At 43.8% G+C, this 18322-nt stretch overlaps 1 protein-coding gene across 3 annotated transcripts in view; it reads left to right on the top strand.

Moving 5' to 3' along the window:
- Positions 1 to 18322, top strand: part of SDCBP2 (syndecan binding protein 2) — a 30110-nt gene extending 11788 nt beyond the window's left edge. For all 3 annotated transcript variants that reach the window (XM_081949784.1, XM_081949785.1, XM_081949783.1), the window contains 5 exons: positions 2626 to 2787; positions 10253 to 10428; positions 13089 to 13260; positions 16890 to 16981; positions 18143 to 18322. In XM_081949784.1, coding sequence (XP_081805910.1) covers positions 2626 to 2787; positions 10253 to 10428; positions 13089 to 13260; positions 16890 to 16981; positions 18143 to 18197 — 657 coding nt within the window. In that variant the 3' untranslated portion in view covers positions 18198 to 18322. The remainder of the gene's footprint in view (positions 1 to 2625; positions 2788 to 10252; positions 10429 to 13088; positions 13261 to 16889; positions 16982 to 18142) is intronic.

The following is an 18322-nucleotide window of genomic DNA, read 5'->3' as shown; positions in this document are numbered from 1 at the left end:
TAGAAAAGATGTGGAGACTCTAGAAAGAGTGCAGAGAAGAGCAACAAAGAGGATTAGGGGACTGGAGGATAAAACATATGAAGAACGGTTGCAGGAACTGGGTATGTCTAGCTTAATAGAAAGAAGGACCAGGGGAGACATGATAGCATCTTCCAATATCTCAGGGGTTGCCACAAAGAAGAGGAAGTCAAACTATTTTCCAAGGCACCTGAGGGCAGGACAAGAAACAATAGGTGGAAACTAATCAAGGAGAGAAGCAACTTAGAACCGAGGAGAAATTTCCTGACAGTTAGAACAATGAATCAGTGGAACAGAAGTTGCTTCCAGAAGTTGTGAATGCTCCAACACTGGAAGTCTTTAAGAAGATGTTGGATAACCATTTGTCTGAAACGTTATAGGGTTTCCTGCCTAAGCAGGGGGTTGGACTAGAAGACCTCCAAGGTACCTTCCAACTCTGTTATTCTATTCCATGGATTTTATTTTATGGATGTTTTTAATAAGATCTTGGATAACCATTTGTCCAGAATGGTATAAGGTCTCGTCCTGCCTCAGTTTGAATCTCTACATAAGAACAATCCTTAACTCTATTTATTGAGAAAAGTATAGTTTCTTGAGCAAGGAGGTTGGACTAGAAGACCTCCAAGGTCCCTTCCAACTCAATTATTCTATCTCCAAAGGTGTTTTTTTCAAGAGACAACTGGACTTTCTTGTTTTTCCTTTTGAAGACGTTTCGCTTCTCATCCAAGAAGCTTCTTCAGGTCAGACAGGATGGTGGGGAAGGATTTATACTCCTTGCAGGTAGCTGGTCATTTGCCTCCTTTTAGAGTTAGGGCTAATACAATTTGGGATGAAGACCCTTTGAGTAGTGTGGGAATAGGAATGGTTGCAGAGGGGAAAAATGCAGACTACATTGCACCAATCAGTTGACCCTGAGGACACAGGAAAACCTCCAAGTGGCCTCGACGACCCTCTAAAAGGATGCAAATGGCCAGCTGTCTGCAAGGAGCGTCAATCCTTCCACTCCTCACCATCCTATCTAAGCTGAAGAAGCTTCTTGGATGAGAAGCGAAATGTCTTCAGAAGGAAAAAAACAAGTTAAGTCCAGTTGCCTCTTGAAAAAAAGCACCTTTGGGACAACCATGGATGACGGAGAATCTCTACAGACCTCTATTATTCTATCTTCTGCAAAATATTAATGGTTGTTTCTTCTGAGATAAATGTCCCTGCTTCTAATCTAGATGTTGATTTGTTTTCAGAAGAAGGACACGTAACATCTGGGATGGGTGGGAGCCGTGTGTCTCCATGGCTACACATGCAATCATTGTCTGATTCTCCGGTCCCCATTAAAAAGAGTGACACCATCACTCATAAAGCTCTTTGAGGGTCAGGGGATCGCTTGTGACTCACTGCTGGATGTTGGCTGGTTTTGATGTTGTGTGGGAGGGAACAGGAGCTGTTGCATGAGGCCATCATCCTGCATCTTCTTTGGCAATTTAAGGAGCAAGATTAGTCCAGCATCCCATCAACATGTCATCATCCAGAACTGTAGAGACGACAAGGTGATTATGAAACCATTCTCAGTTGACAGAGCCAAGGCGTTGGTTTTCCTAGCTTGCTTCAATAAATATTCTTCAAGTTTCTTGACGTTCTTCAGAACCAATGGATTTGGATGGGTTAAAGTGTGAAGCGTATAACAGAACAACAGAATTGGAAGGGACCTTGGAGGTCTTCTAGTCCAACCCTCTGCACAAGTGGGAGAGCCTATAACATGTCAGACAAATAGTTGTCCAATCTCTTATTTAAAACCTCCCGTGATGAAGCACCCACAGCTTCTGGAGGCAAGTTGTTCCACTGATTAATTGTTCTCATTGTCAAGAAGTTTCTCCTTAGTTCCAGGTTGCTTCTCTCCTTGATTAATTTCCATCTGTTGCTTCTTGTCCTGCCTTCGGGTGCTTTGGAGAATAGTTTGATTCCCTCTTCTTTGTGGCAGCTCCTGAGATATTGGAGCACTACTATCAAGTCACCCCTAGTCCTTAGAATTTAGAATAGAATAGAACTGGAAAGGACCCTTGGAGGTCTTCTAGTCCAGCCCCCTGCTCAAGCAGGAGAACCTACACCATCTCAGACAAGTGCTGTCTAGTCTCTTCTTAAAAACCTCCAGTGATGAAGCGCCCACGATTTCCGAAGATTTATTCTTTTCATGAAATCAGCCATGACCACTGTGGCCCAGTGGTTAGAGCGCAGCACTGCAGGTGACTTCTGCTGACTGCCGGCTGCCTGCAATTTGGCAGTTCGAATCTCACCAGGCTCAAGGTTGACTCAGCCTTCCCTCCTTCCGAGGTGGGTAAAATGAGGACCCAGATTGTTGGGGGCAAGAGGCTGACTCTGTAAGCCGCTTAGAGAGGGCTGTAAAGCACTGTAAAGCGGTATATAAGTCTAAGTGGCTATTGCTATACCCAATTCCTGCAACCCTTCTTCATATGTTTTAGCCTCCAGTCCCCTCAGGATTGATGGATTCAACCCTAAAAGTTGAGATTCAACTTGGACTTTCACCAATCTTCTTGAATCCGAGGAGAATAATTTCTTTCCTTCTGCATTGCTTCTTCAACTTGGCTTCCCTGGCAGGCTGTGGGCCCCTCTTCCTCAGCTCACGGGCCGTTGGTGGCTCCCGTCACGGGAAGCGATGCAGGGCTGCGTCGGGCGGAGATCAAACCCGGTTTGCGTGAGATCCACCTATGCAAGGACGAACGTGGGAAGACCGGACTGAAGCTGAGGACCATTGATAAGGTCAGTGTCAGGGTTCCAAATAGCATCCAAAAGTAAATCAGAGTCCGAGGCAAAAGATTCCTCAAAGTTCCAATTGATGAAGGGAGCCATATTGGCACATCTGGGAAAACCTGAATCTGAAAGCTTCCCGGTTTTTCCCCACCCAGTTGAAAGTTCAAGATCTTGCCCCCACACCCACAAGTCAATCCCATGGTCCAATCTCCCACTGCCACACTGTCAGCTTCCATCCATCCAGTTCTGGTCAGGTGCAGAGGTGCAAAGACAAAGGATGACCTTGGTTTTCTAGAAAGAATGTTGTTATGGCTACATATCATCTCACTCCTTACAATCCCCCCTCCCATTTTCCCACCATAGAAAATGCATAGCAGAATAATAGAAAGTGTGACAGGCCAAAGACCCACAAGAAAAGATGGCTGCAGGCCTGACAGTCAGTTTTGGATAGGGGCTCCTAAGCAGCCTAAGACCTGGGGAAATCTACAATTGCTGGACGATCCTGGGACCACTACCGTTCTCCCACCTGGCCGTCTTAGGTGGATCTGGGGGTAGGATTGAAATAATAGGACTGACGAGAGTTAAGTGGTTTTATCTGCCACAAGATGGTTTTATCTCCTTTGAGAGCTGGCTAAACCAGCGATAAAACGCTTCTTCCCTTGGAGGTGACCTAAAGGCAGAGGATTATTTAATTGTCACCTACTGAGTTAATCCGGTGGCAATGTTGGTGTCGAATCAACGCTTGAGTCAAAAGTTTAAATCTCTTGGCTAAATGCAAGAGGAGCCCCCTCTGGAGTTTGCTTAGGACTGTCAATCTGCAAAGGCACATCGACAGAGAATGACGGACACGCCACAAATCTCTGCAAACCGCCATCTCTTGATTTAACTTTAATTATCTGCTCAACTTCCAAGTTTCCAGGTGCCCAATAAGAACAAGAGAAGAGACGTTTAAAAACATGCCTGCCAAACGCTGAAAAGGTAATCAAGCACCAGGCACATACTATCATATGTGGTGGACGTGTCTGAAAGTAAAGAATTATTGGCAGGGGTGGCTTGCATTACTGCCAGTTCGGTGCACACGCACTTGCAGAAGAATAGACCTGCACATGTGCAAAACTTTTTTAAAAGGGGGGGGGGATTAAATGTGCGCAATTACAATTGTTCTGTGTATCTGCAGAACCGAAAATCAAGATGGCAGACTCGTAGGAGAACTGGTTCGGGGGCGTGGCAAGCCTGGGTCACTGCTGGTTTCGGCGAACCAGGCCACCAAATCATTACCAGTTCAGCCAAACTGGTCCAAACTGGTCCTAACTGGTAAGAACCCAACTCTGATTATTGGATATAAATACATACATGGTTTTAAAAAATGTTAAAATTGCATATAATTATAAGCCAGAAATATTTTTTTATTGGGTATAGTACCAGACCAATATAATAAGGGGGGGATTTTTAAAATTTAATATTGCATGTTTTGACGGCTGTAAGAATCGTATTCGCCCAGTATTGGAAAATGAGGAACCGCTGAGAGAAGAAGATGCAATTTTAAAAAATGCTAGATTGCGCAGAAATGGATAGACTGACATTAAAGATAAAAGAAAAGGAAGATGCAGAGTATTTTCAAATATGGGATTTGTTTTTTTATATATATATACATTTTATTTATTTTTTCTTTAAAAAAGACAAAACAACACATACAGAACAAGAGCAAGGAGGGGGAAAAAAACACAATTTCATCAAGCATGTCGTTTGGTTACAAGTTTTTGTGCAGCGGTTTTTACAATTCAGAATAAAGTCACTAATTATCCATTAAACATAGTTAAATATTTCATTGAGCATTGTGTGTTCAAATTACCATTAATATTCTTTCATTTGTGACAACCCTCGTTTCTTTACATCCATAATTATCTACTAGGTAACAATAAGTCTTCATAAAGTTATATCACCAATCTCTAAAAAATAAGAATAAAGATTAAGTAAAAAAATTCTCATTAATTCATATAACACATTTCTGCTTTCCATTAACCATAGAATTTCCAATCATCCACAACTCCGAATATAATTTTCCATTATTATTTGTCAATCCATGTGGTCATTAAGTATTTCAATCTATATTTATATCCATTATTCATCACATCATCATTATTCCATTTTATATTATAAAATAGTCACCAGCTACAATCATACCTAACAATTCAAATCATCTCACTCTTATATATTAAATACATTATTATTCTTATATCGTATAAGTAAGTAGTCTGTTTCATAGTAAAAGCTTAACATATATAGAAATAAAGAAAAGAAAGGAAATTTTTTCACAACATTAAGTATAGCTTTCTATTATTATTACATATAAGATAAGATAAAGAAGGGGGGAAAAAAGATTCATTTCCAGATTTTTTTATCCAACCATTGGTAAAACAAATCCCATACTTTATAGAATTGCTCATCCTCTAGTTCTCTAATTTCAAATGTAAGTTTACTCATTTCAGCACAGTCCATTATTTTCCGAACAATTTCTTCCTCTGTTGGTAATTTCTCATTTTTCCAGTTTTTAGCAAATACAATTCTAGCAGCTGTTAACACATTTATGATCACATATTTCAAGTCCTTATTGTATATTTCTGGTATTATTCCCAATAAAAAAAGTTCTGGTTTCAAGTCTATATGTTTATCATTTTCTCCAACCACATGTGTATTTTAGTCCAGTATCTTTTAGCTTCAGGACAAGTCCACCACATGTGGTAGAATGTGCCCGGCGTATGTTGACATTTCCAGCATTTTTCAGACTTATTCTTGGACATTCTTGCTATTCTCGATGGGGATAGGTGCCACCTATAAAACATCTTATACAAGTTCTCTTTATATGCAGTTGACATTGTCATTTTATAATTTTGAGTCCACAGTTTTTGCCATTTTTCTAAGTCAATCCCATGTCCAAAGTTTTTTCCCCAAGCTAACATAGTTCCTTTCACTTGTTCTTCATATAATTTCACCTCTAATAAATAGTCATAAAATTTTTAAATTACTTTTTCATCATTACCTGTTAAGATTTTATCTAATTCAGTCATTTTATCATAAAAGCCCTCATTTTTTCGATCTTCATTATATCTAGAATGTAGTTGCACATATGAATACCAATTGAGTTCAATACCTTCCTGTTTCAATTCTTGTATGGATTTGAGTTCACCCTCTGTATTCAATAATTCAGCATATCTAACTGTTTCTTCCCTTTTATATAGTATTGGATATGAAAAGGCTTCAATAGTTGATATCCGGACTGGAATTTTCAAGTAGTGTAACCTCTTAACCTTCTCCCAATTTGATAACAGAGCCTCTCTTATAAAATGCCTTCTGAAATAACCATGCGTTTTAGTTCCCTTGTACCATAAATATGCATGCCATCCCAACAACAAGTCATGACCCTCTAGATTCAAAAGCCTAGCATTTCTTAGCATTATCCATTCCTTAATCCACATCAAACTAACTGCCTGGTAATATAACTCCCAATCGGGTAAGCCCCATCCTCCCCTTGATTTGGCATCTTGTAACAATTTACGTTTTATTCTTGCTTTTTTCCCTTGCCATATGAATTTCAACACCATTTTATTTAATTCTTCAAAATAGCCTTTCCCCAACTTAATTGGAATAGTCTGGAACAAATATAGCAGTCTAGGTAGGATATTCATTTTGATTGTTGCAATTCTACCAATCATTGATAATTGAAGATTCTCCCATTTCGCCAAATCTGTTGCAATTTGTTGCTTCAGTCTAAAATAATTATCTTCTTTGAGAGTGCCACATTTAGCTGTTAGGTGAATCCCCAAATATTTAACTTTATTTGTAATTTGCATTTCCAAAATTTCCGCCAATTCTTCTTTTTGCTTTCAGGGTATATTTTTTGTCAAGATCTTTGTTTTGTCTTTATTTATTTTCAAACCTGCAACTTCTCCATACGCCTCAATTTCTCCTATCAATTTAGGTGCAGATTGAAAAGGCTCCTCAAGAATGAAGACTAAATCGTCAGCAAATGCTTGCAGCTTGTATTCTTCCTTTTTAATAGTCATTCCCTTTATTTCTTCCTCTTCTCTAATCTTTCTATTTAGTCAGATATTATTTGTGGCAGATTTTCACCCTTTTCTTCTACTATATTTTGAAACCTCAGAAAATATTCGGAATGCTCCATCTCCCATCCAATTATTGCATTGCTTTCTGTTTCCACTTCACTCAATCTAGAATCAAATTCTTCATCCCTCTTCTCTCTTTGCTTCTCTCTTTCAGCAATTTTTTGCATATCATCTTCTTGTTTTTTGACCCACTGTTGTATATCTTTTATATTTCTCTCTGCTTCATCTGTTTTTTTTTTCTATGTTCTCCATCTTCATTTCCATATTGTCCATTTTCTTTATAAGTGTATCCAATTTTTCATCGGAGCTTGTTTGCAGTTTCTGTATTGATTGCATAATTGAATCTAACGATATGGTCTTCTCTTTTTCCTGTTGTATCATAGATTGTATTGATCTTTGTCCTCCTGCCGGTGAGGAGGCAGGGGTTGTTGTTGTAGAGCCCACTGGTGTTGGCTTTCTACTCATCTTGCTAATTTATTCTCTCTTCTTCTTCTTCTTCTTCTTCTTCTTCTTCTTCTTCTTCTTCTTCTTCTTCTTCTTCTTCTTCTTCTTCTTCTTCTTCTTCTTCGTTTTATAGTTCAGTCCAATTGCAATAAACACTAGGAGAAAGAGAAGATAAGAAGAAGAAAAGAGGAAGGGAGGAGGAGAAGGGGAGAAAGAGTGTATAGTAGTTAGATAAGAGTAATAAGGGGAGAGGTCAAGATTTAGATAGAGAGCACAGAATATGGGAAATATGATAAAAGATACGGAAAAGGGGTAGAAGAAAGAGAGGGGCAAGAAAAGAAAGAGATAAAAAAAGGCAATCCGTATAAGAAAGATGGGGGTAGATGAAGGGAGTGGGAGGAAAGAAAGAAAAAATTGTTTCTCTGTTATTTCAAAAAGAAGAGAAAAAAAGAAAAAATTTAGGGACCAGGAAAAAAAAAAATTCAGCGCTTCCAGGCTTCAGGACTTCGGGAAAATAAAAAAGAGATTTATAGTGTAGCAAACCACACATGCACCAACCAGGAAAAGGAAAAATCATCACATCCCCAGCAGAATAGTATAAACACTCGGTGTAGTTTCCAAAGTCACTCCAGTTTTCTCTTATAAGTCTTCCAAGATAAGTTTCCAGACCTTAAAGCTCCACAAGAAACAGCCTGCAATAAACAGCTGTATTTCTTGCCTCTTATCAGGTCCTGTCCTTGGGTGGGAGTTTTTTTCTCAAAATAGTCCCAGCAGTAGGAATTAGTAACCATGTTTCAAAGTCCGCTAGATGGCAGTGTTTATCCAGTCCCTCGCCCCTTAAAGCGCTGCCTTTAGTAAAAGGGAAAGTTAGACTACGAAAAAAGAAAAAAGGTCTTTCAGGCATTAAAAGGAATAAAGTAAAGCAAAAAGGAAAAAAAATGGCTCTAATAAAATCACTTTAAAAAAAGGAGGAAGTTAAAAGTAAACAGAGGGCTTCAACAACAATTGTAACAGCTGTAACAAAAGTCCAGTCTGGCTTCCGGTAGATAAAAAGGGGGAAAAAAAACCCCAAATGGTTTCAATTAACTCTGTTCAAACTCGCCGCTAAGTCTCCGGTTATTTTCCTTAAGTCTCCGATTTAAGGGTGTCCTCTGTATGATTTAAACAAACAAACAAAAAGACTTTTTCAAATAGTCTCACCAAAACGCGGCATGCTTCTTTCTCTTTCTCTCCTGCTCTTGCTTTGCGGAGCCGTCTGCAGCTTGGGCAGTCCGGGGGCTGGCTCTTGATCGCCGGCAAAAAGGGGTTTCCCCAGGGTTCCCAGAGACTTTGCGGGTGTCTCTGGATCCCCCGGAGTTTCCCCTTACCTCCCACTGTCTCTACGGGACAGCTTGGGCCCAATCGGACCGTCCAAACGATCGGGATTCAGCGGCTCATCTGGAGTAACCAGAAAAGCCGCGGTAACGCTGCGACGCGTGGCTCCTCCTCGGGGATTTGTTTTGTAAATGGTTGGATAATAGAAGTAGAAATTAGGAGACAGGGAAACATTACTATGTAAAAAACTGACGCGGACAATATGCTGCTGAGAAAGCACTTATGTACGTTAATTGAAAATGTATAAATAAAACTATATTAAAAAAAGAACTTGCATCCAGCAGGGACTTCTCTAGATAATCGCCAAAAGTCAACTCTGGCTTGAAGGCCCACAAATCAATCAACCTTGTAGGCACCTTTAATTACATCTTCCTCTCTCAGCGTTTCCTCATTTTTCCAATACTGTGCAAATAAAAGTCTTGCAGCCATCAAAACATGCAATATTAAATACAAATCCCCCTTATTATATTTTTCTGGTACTATACCTAATAAAAATATTTCTGTCTTATAATCTATATGCAATTTTAACATTTTTTTTCTAACCATGTATGTATTTTTATCCAACAATTCTTTACTTTCACACATGTCGACCACGGATGATAGGACGTGCCTGGAGTTTGGTTATAATTTCCAGCATTTGGCAGGCATGTTTTTAAACATCTCTTCGAGTTCTTATTGGGAACCTGGAAACTTGGGGAATTGAGCAGATAACTACCGTTAAATCAAGAGATGGCAGTTTGATTGATTGATTGATTTTTATTGGTGTGCCTTCAAGGCAGAACTGACCCCTGGCAACTACGTGGACACATGCCTGCTGTTTTCTTGGAAACCCTTTCAGAACCTGTGGGCCATTGTCATCTTCTTCCTTGGAGGGGGGAAGGAAGGATGGGCTGCCCCAAGGGCATCCATACGTCTGGGTGCCCAAGACACACCTTGAATGTGGAGTGACCGTTTCTCAGTTTTTAGAAAAGAACCTTAAACTGCAATCCCAAACTGTTGTGACCTCCAGCAGCCGAATCAGAGGAGGATGGGGAGGCTGTGGGAGTTCAGGATCAGCATCAAGAGAGCTCCAAGGGAGAAGAGCTGGCAGAGAGAGAGACAGAGGCGGAGTCTGAGCTGTCCGTCAGTCCTCAGATGGACAGTCAACAGCCTCCAGGTCTGGAGGTGGCTGATGAGGACGAGGAAGAACAGCTAGGTCCAGTGCCTGACGCGTGGATGCACAGAAGGCAGAGGAGAGGAGAGCAGTAGAAATCCATGGGCCGGTCCTTGGGATGGAAGAGCCACTAAAAAAAAAACACCCATTCTAGCTCTGGGGATCAAAGGCAGGGGGCGGAGATGATGTGTCAGACAACTATTCATCTCCCTGCCGGATGGACTTGTTAGCCTGCGGTGAGAAAGAAACATTTTCCGGAGTTGCCGGCGCTCCTAATTAAAGGAATTTTTCAGTTCACTTCAGTAAACTTTGTCGTGTTTAGGGAGATGGGTCAGAACAGGTCCTCACAAGGTGGAACCAACCCTATCTTCTCCCGCAGGGGCTCTTTGTGCAGTTGGTCAAAGCCTACTCTCCGGCAGCTCTGGCGGGGCTGCGTTTCGGCGATCAGATCCTCCAGATCAACGGGAGGAACTGCGCGGGGTGGAACATGGACAAGGCGAAGCGGGCGCTAAAGAAAGCATCACCGGAGAAGATCCTTATGGTGGTTCGGGACAGGTGAGGACGGTAGTCAGACAGGTCCATTTTGTGCCCATTGGGACCAGGCTCCTCATCTGTGAGATTCCGGTCCATGTGGTCCTCTGGAGAATGTTGACAACTTCTCTTCTGGACAGAATAAGACTTGAATAAGACTTTGGAGGTCTTCTAGTCCAACCCCCTGTTCAAGCAGCAGACCTTACACCCGTGATGGTGAGCCTATGGCATGCGTGCTAGAGGTGGCACACAGAGCCCTCTCTGTGGGCACATGTGCCGTTGTCAGCTGCTCTTCTGGTTTCTGGTGAGCGCATGCATGCCAGCAACTCATCTTCACTGGCCGTGGAAAACGTCCTGAAGAATGCCCCCAAAACAGAGGTTTTTTGAGCTGTTTTGGGGCTGTTTTCAGACTGTTTTCAGACAAGTTTTGAGCCATTTTCTGGGCTGCTTTCTGGGCCATTTCCAGGCCTGAAAAACTGCCCAAAATGCCCCAAAAATCAGGCATGTGTGCAGTGGCCAGCTGATCTTCAAGTTTCCAAAACTCTGGCGCACTCTCATGCATGCATGCATGCCCGCGCATTCCAATTTGGGCACCCGTTGCCGAAAAGGTCACTGCCTTATACCATTCCAGACCAATGGCTGTCCAGTCTCCTCTTGAAAAACTTCCAGTGTTGGAGAATTCACAACATCTGAAGGAAAGCCATTCCCCTGGTTGATTGTTTGCCCTGCCAGGAAGTTTCTCCTGAGTTCCAGGTTGCTTCTTTCCTTGGTTCGTTTCCATCTGTTGCTTCTTGTCCTGCCTTTGGGTGCCTTGGAGAATAGGTTGTCCTCTTCTTCTGTATGGCAGCCCCTCAAATCTTGGGACATAACTGTATACCTGGAAACATCGATGACCCCATGAAAGGGTTTGGATGGCTTGTATGATGACCATAATATTTATATAAGATGTTGGATAGCTGTCTGAAACGGTATAGGGTTTCCTGCCTAGGCAGGGGGTTGGACTAGAAGACCTCCAAGGTCCCTTCCAACTCTGCTATTGTATTGTATTGTGTTGTATAAACTCTAGAAAGAGTGCAGAGAAGAGCAACAAATATGATTAGGGGACTGGAGGCTAAAACATATGAAGAACGGTTGCAGGAACTGGGTAGGTCTAGTTTAATAGAAAGAAGGACTAGGGGAGACATGATAGCAGTCTTCCAATATCTCAGGGGTTGCCACAAAGAAGAGGGAGTCAAACTATTCTCCAAGGCACCTGAGGGCAGAACAAGAAGCAATGGATGGAAACTAATCAAGGAGAGAAGCAACTTGGAACTAAGGACTGGATATTAAGTCATAAGGAGAAATTTCCTGGCCAGCAGAACAATTAATCAGTGGAACAACTTGCTGTCAGCATTCCAAATATCATCCAAAATTAGAGTCCAAGGCAAAGCATTGCTCTAAGTTCCAATTTAATAAGACAGACATATTGGCACATCTGGGAAAACCCGAATCTGAAAGCTTCCTGGGTTTTCCACCCAGTTGAAAGTTCAAGATCTTGCCCCCCCACACCCACAAGTCCACCCCATAGTCCAATCTTCCTCTGCCGTGTTGGCATTTCCACCCATCCAGTTCCGGTCAGGTGCAGAAGTGCAGAGACAAAGGATGACCTTGGCTTTCTAGAAAGAATGTTGTTATGGCTACCTATCATCTCACTCCATACAATCCCCCTCTCCCATTTTCCCACCATAGAAAATGCATAGTGGAATAATAGTAAGTGTGGCAGGCCAAAGATCCTAAAAGGAACAGGGCTGGAGGTCTGACACTTGCCTCCAGAACTTGTAAGTGTTCCAACACTGGAGCTTTTCAAGAAGAGACTCGACAATCATTTGTCCAGAATGGTATAGAGCCGTGATGGCGAACCTATGACATGCATGGCACAGGTGGCATGCACAATCCTCTCTCCGGGCACATGAACTGTCGCCCCAGCTCAGCTCCACCGCGCATGAGCGTGCTCCTCCCACCGGCCAGCTGATTTTGGGATCTCTGCCGTGCATGCATGGGGTGTGTGTGTGAGGGTGGAGCACATGCGGGAGACATGCACACATGCATGAGGGGGTCAGAGATCAGTCATGCATGCGTGTATTGTGGCAGCGGAGGGAATGTGGCGCCCCCTGCAGCCCATTTTTGGTCCCTGGAGGCTGCAGGGAAGCCTGCAAGACCCAAAGTTGGGCATTGTGTGTGTAATGCATGCATGCGCTGGAGAGGCGGGGTGGTGGTTCACATGGATTGCATTATGGGTGCAGGCTGTTGCATGCGCATCCATGCTTTCAGCACATGACAACAAAAAAGGTTAGCTATCATTGCAGTGGTGGGTTGCCAATTTTTTACTACCAGTTCGGCCGTGCTCCCACTCGTGCTCCTGCTTGCGCGCGATGCTTATGCGCATGAGCAGAAGTGTCAGGGCAGGTGGGTGGATGCTCCCGCCGCCGCTACTCCCAGTTCACCCAATCCCAGCTGAACCGGGAGCAACCCACCTCTGCATCATTGGTATAGAATCTCCTGCTTGAGCCGGGGGTTGGACTAGATGACCTATGAGGTCCCTTCCAACTCTCTTGTTTTCTGTCGGTTGTCAAAAACCAATATTCCGATTGCAACAGTCAGGAGAAAGCCTGACCTTCGTCCTCCTCTGCCCCCGTGTTTGCTAGGCCTTTCCAGCGAACGGTAACCATGCACAAAGACGGCACCGGCCATGTGGGTTTCGTCATTAAGCGAGGCCAGATCACCTCGCTGGCCAGAGACAGTTCTGCAGCCCGGAACGGACTCCTCACCAAGCATTACATCTGCGAAGTCAACGGACAGAACGTCATTGGCCTGAAGGTAAGCATCGAACGCGGAACAGTTGGTGGAGAAAGCTTGGATGACTTGAACCCTCTTCCGGGTCTTCAGGACTAGAAACTTGGCCGTTTTTGTTAAAGCTGCCTTTTGCACCCGGTTTTATAGTCTAGAAGACAGGAAGTCCTTGACTTACGACCGCGACTGGGATCAGGATTCCCGTCGTTAGCCAAGATGATTGTCCAGCAAGTCACACCTGATCGGTGACCTTCGTGGCCACTGTCGTTAAGCGAACCGCTGCAGTTGCGAAGCGAGTCATGCGGTCGTTAAGCGAATCTGGCTTTCCCCATGGACTTGGCTCGTCAGAAGCCGGCAGGCAAGGTCGCCACTAGCAATCACATGACCTTGGAGCGCGGCGACCGTCGTAAAGCGATGCCGGTTTGCCAAGGCCCCACATTTTGATCGGTTGAAAGTGCTGTAGTAAATTTGAACGGTCAGTAAATGAATGGTTGTAAGCTGAGGACTGCCTGAAATATCATCCATCACACCAGGGTGGAGTGATGCAGTCGGGAAGAAACCAAGAAAAGTTGTGTTGAAAGCCTCCACTTTTTGTGTGTGTGTGTGTTGTACGTGTGTGTGAATTTTGCCTCCCATTTTAGAATCCGGGAAGCAAATCTGTGCAACTCTCTCTTGTTTTCAGCCGTTCTGAGGGAGATTTCGGTCTCCAGCACGGGATTTAGCCTCCAATTCAGGCAGGGAGAAAAAAATCCTGAATTATTTATGGCTCCTGTCAATGTCTATCATCTTTTGGACAGGACGGGAAGCCAGAAGGAAAAGGGGAACAATAAATAAAGAAGAAGAAATGAACATTTGCTGCATGTAAGAATAGAATAGAATATGGAATGAATAGAGAATAGAATAGAATAGAATATGGAATGAATAGAGAATAGAATAGAATATAGAATGGAATGGAATATGGAATGAATATAGAATAGAATAGAATAAAATATGGAATGAATAGAGAATTGAATCGAATCGAATAGAATATGGAATGAATAGAGAATTGAATCGAATCAAATCGAATATGGAATGAATAGAGAATAGAATAGAGAATAGAATAGAATAGAACTAAGGGGTGCGGTGGCTCAGTGGCTAAGATCAAAAAGTTCGGCAGTTCAGTGGTTCGAATCCCTAGCGCCGCATAACGAAGTGAGCTCCCGTTACTTGTCGCAGCTTCTGCCAACCTAGCAGTTTGAAAGCACGTAAAAAATAGGAACCACCTTTGGCGGGGAGGGAACAGCATTCTGTGCGCCTTCAGCGTTGAGTCATGCTGGCCACATGACCACGGAGACGTCTTTGGACAGCGCTGGCTCTTCAGCTTTGAAATGGAGATGAGCATTGCCCCCTAGAGTCAGGAACGACTAGCACAGATGTGCGAGGGGAACCTTTAGAAGAGAATAACAGAGTTGGAAGGGACCTTGGAGGTCTTCTAGTCCAACCCCCTGCTCAGGCAGAATAACCGTACCTATATGAACCATCTATCTATCTATCTATCTATCTATCTATCTATCTATCTATCTATCTATCTATCTATCTATCTATCTATCTATCTATCTATCATCTATCTATCTATCTATCTATCTATCTATCTATCATCTATCTATCTATCTATCTATCTATCTATCTATCTATCTATCTATCTATCATCTCTCTCTCTCTCTCTCTCTCTCTCTCTCTCTCTCTCTCTCTCTCTCTCTCTCTCTCTGTATATATATATATATATATATGTTCTTAGAGGACAAAAAAAAAACAACCCTGGGCATTTGTGGCCCTTTTTCTGACTACAGATAGTCCTTGACGACCACAATGGAACCCAACAGTTTCTGTTGCTAAGTGAGGCATTTATTAAATGAGATTGACCCTGTTTTACAAACTTCCTTGCCGCACCTGTGAAGTGAATCGCTGCCTTCGTAGAATTCGTCACGCAGCTGCTGAGTGGATCTGGCTTCCCCATTCCCCTTCGCTTGTCTGAAGGTCACAGAAGGAGATCGCATGACACTGCAACCGTCATAAATATGAGTCGGTGGACGAGCATCTGAATTTTTTTGATCCTGCAACAGCCATTAAGGGTGGGGAAAAAATGGCCCTTTGTTCAGTGCCGTTGACACTTTCGGATGGTCGCTAAATGAGCGGTTGCAAGTCGAGCACCGCCAGTAGAAAAAAATGTGATGAAGAGGCAGAAGCTTTTCAAGGTGTTCCAAAGCTTCAAAGCTTTTTAAAGCATCTGCATTTTCACCATATTTGTTAGTCGGAAAAGGTGCCCACCAAACTCCTTTTGATTTTGGCCGCGTCTTAGCCGATAACTCGGTGTTACTCTGGTATTTATTTATAGGGGGGAAATGTCCGAACCAAATGTAATTTCTAATGTTGGATTTTCTCCCTTACCCGAGGGAGCTCCCTTGTGGAGTACTGTGAAGCCGTTACCATGGCAACTTCATTCTGCTGTACAGTAGAAGCCATTTTAAGGCAGTACGGTAGAAGCCATTTTAAGGCACAACAGCCTATATATTAACAGAATACACCCCCCGGGGGGGGGTGTTAGGGGTGTCTTACCCCACAGTATTTTTCTCCAGAGAGTAAGTCATCTGTGTACCAAGTTTGGTTGAAATTGCTCAAGGCATTCCAGAGTTATGCTGGAACATACACACATACACACATAGATTTTTCGTGCGGGCGTAAATTGAACGGATGAAGGGAACGTGGCAGACAAGAAGAACTGCAGAACTGCGGACTTAGCGGCTGTGGCTGGAACAGGGCCACCGAAGACAGAGGCGGTTTTAAAAGAAAGATGACCTTGAGAAGTGGCAAAACCTTCCGCCACTGAAGCAGAAGGAGGACACAAATCCAGACTGCAGTTAGAGAGTGTGTCTGTGTGTGTTTGCGTGTGAGCGAGAATCCCCCTTGTGCGACGGCAGAAGTCCTTCACTGGGCGAAAACCTCCCTCCCCAATACAGGGGAGTCTTTGTAGGTCAGGGTTGATCTGAGGGGGTCCTTGGTGCTCGCTGAGCTTGGTAGTTTTCGTGCAGACGTTTCGTGACCCAACTAGGGAACATCATCAGGGTTAGAAGAGAATGGGGATTGCTCTGGTGTATAAACAGAGAGCAAATGCACCGATGATGTTCCCTAGTTGGGTAACGAAATGTCTGCAGGAAAACAAAACAGGCTCAGAGAGGGTCAAGGACCCCACAGTCCTCCTCCTCCTCTCCTCCACACTTCTAGCATTGATGATGTTCCCTAGCTGGGTCATGAAATGTCTGCAAGGAAAGTACCAAGCCCAGAAAACATCAAGGACCACACAGCCCTCCTCCTCCTCCTCCTCCTCCTCCTCCTCCTCCTCCTCCTCCTCCTCCTCCTGTTCTCGGCAAATCCTCCTCCCTTCTAGCACTGATGATGTTCCCTAGTTGGGTTATGAAACTTCTGTAGGAAAAAAAAAACAATCTCAGAGAGCACCAGGGACCCCATAGTCGTCGTCCTCCTCCTCCTCCTCCTCCTCCTCCTCCTCCTCCTCCTCCTCCTCCTCCTCCTCCTCAGAGAGCCCCAGGAACTCCTCCAACGCTGCTGTACTCCCTCTTTGCAACGCCTCGTAACCTGATTGTAGCCTCTCCCTTCTCCAGGACAAGGAGATCACCGAAATCCTCGCCAACGCTGGAAAGATCATCACTCTCACCATCGTCCCGGCCGTGATCTACGAGCACATGATCAAAAAGTACGTCTCCCTGGCAGGGGTGGGTTTCAACGGTTTTTTTTACTACCGGTTTGGTGGGCGTGGCTAGAGGGGAGGGGCATGTGACTGAGTGGGCGTGGCCAACTTGACATCACTCACACACACTCAGTTGCGTGACCCCCCCCCCTCACCAAGCCATACCCACTGAAACGGTGGCGAAAAGTTTCAATGGGGTGGCGGGGGGGAGGGCGGAAGGGGGCTCCAGAGCCTGCAAACTAACCAGTCAGGAAAAAAAAAGGTTTTTGCCCTCCCCGGCCCCCAGGAACGCTCTGCAGGCTTCACCAGGGCTGGGAGAAGGGGAAAACGCCTACGTTTTTGCAAAAAATGCTCCGTTTTTTGCAAAAACGGGGTAATTTTTGCCTTCCCCCAGCCCTGGTGAAGTCTGCAGTGTTCCTGGAGGGTGGGGGAATGCAAAAACACCTCCATTTTTGTGAAAAATGGCCCATCTCTGGGACTGGCATGAATGCCCACCATTAAAAAAGGGGGAAAATTACATTTTTTTCAATGAAGATTGAAAATCTTGATCAGAAAATCAAGATGGCAATGCCGAAGACAGAATTGGTATGGCCGAGTTACTACCTATTCGGCTGAACTGGACTGTACCGGTAAGAATCCACCTCTGTTCCGAGGGCTGAACGAGCAGGTTTCAAAGGATGCTGATAAATTACAACGGGGAGTTCTAGTTTCACTTGCACCCAGCATCCTCCCAGTTGGTGCCTAGTTGCAGATCAGAGCAAGACAAAAACTAGAGCTGAGGTTGATTTATGAAGCATCGGCAAATAATCCAAAGGAGGACAAAGGGAAAAAAACAGGGCTGAGACACAGATGAGCATAGCAGACCACGATTTACACAATCTCTAGGTGGTCCTCGATTTTCGACTACAATTAAGGTTTGAATTATAAGTTGTTAAGTGAGTCCCCGTGAGACCAGGACTCATAAATATGAGTCAATTTCCAAGCATCTGGATTTTGATCACGTGAGAATCACGTGCAACGGTCATAGGTGTGCAAAATGGTCGTAAGTCCCTTTTTCCCAGTGCGGTTGTAACTTTGAACGGTCGCTAATTGAACTGTTGTAAGTCGAGGACTATCTGTGTTTTTAAAACTGAGGCTGATTCTGTCTCTTTGCTTCTCTTCCGTAAGGCTCTCAAGCGGACTAGTGAAGTCGTCCATGGATCGTTCGGTCCCCGATATATAAATTTTTCGCCTCCTTCGTTTTATCTCTGATGTGAGCTGCACAACTGTCTGGAATTTTCTGGAATTATTCTAGCAAGAAGAGGGGGAAAATGGACAAATATATTGCTTTCATCTTTTTGACATGCA

The sequence above is a fragment of the Natrix helvetica genome (genome assembly GCF_964273705.1).
Source record: "Natrix helvetica genome assembly, chromosome: 3".
Taxonomy (NCBI): Eukaryota; Metazoa; Chordata; class Lepidosauria; order Squamata; family Natricidae; genus Natrix; species Natrix helvetica.
The sequence above is the reverse complement of the archived record's forward strand: the minus strand, read 5'-3'. Positions and strand labels throughout refer to the sequence as shown.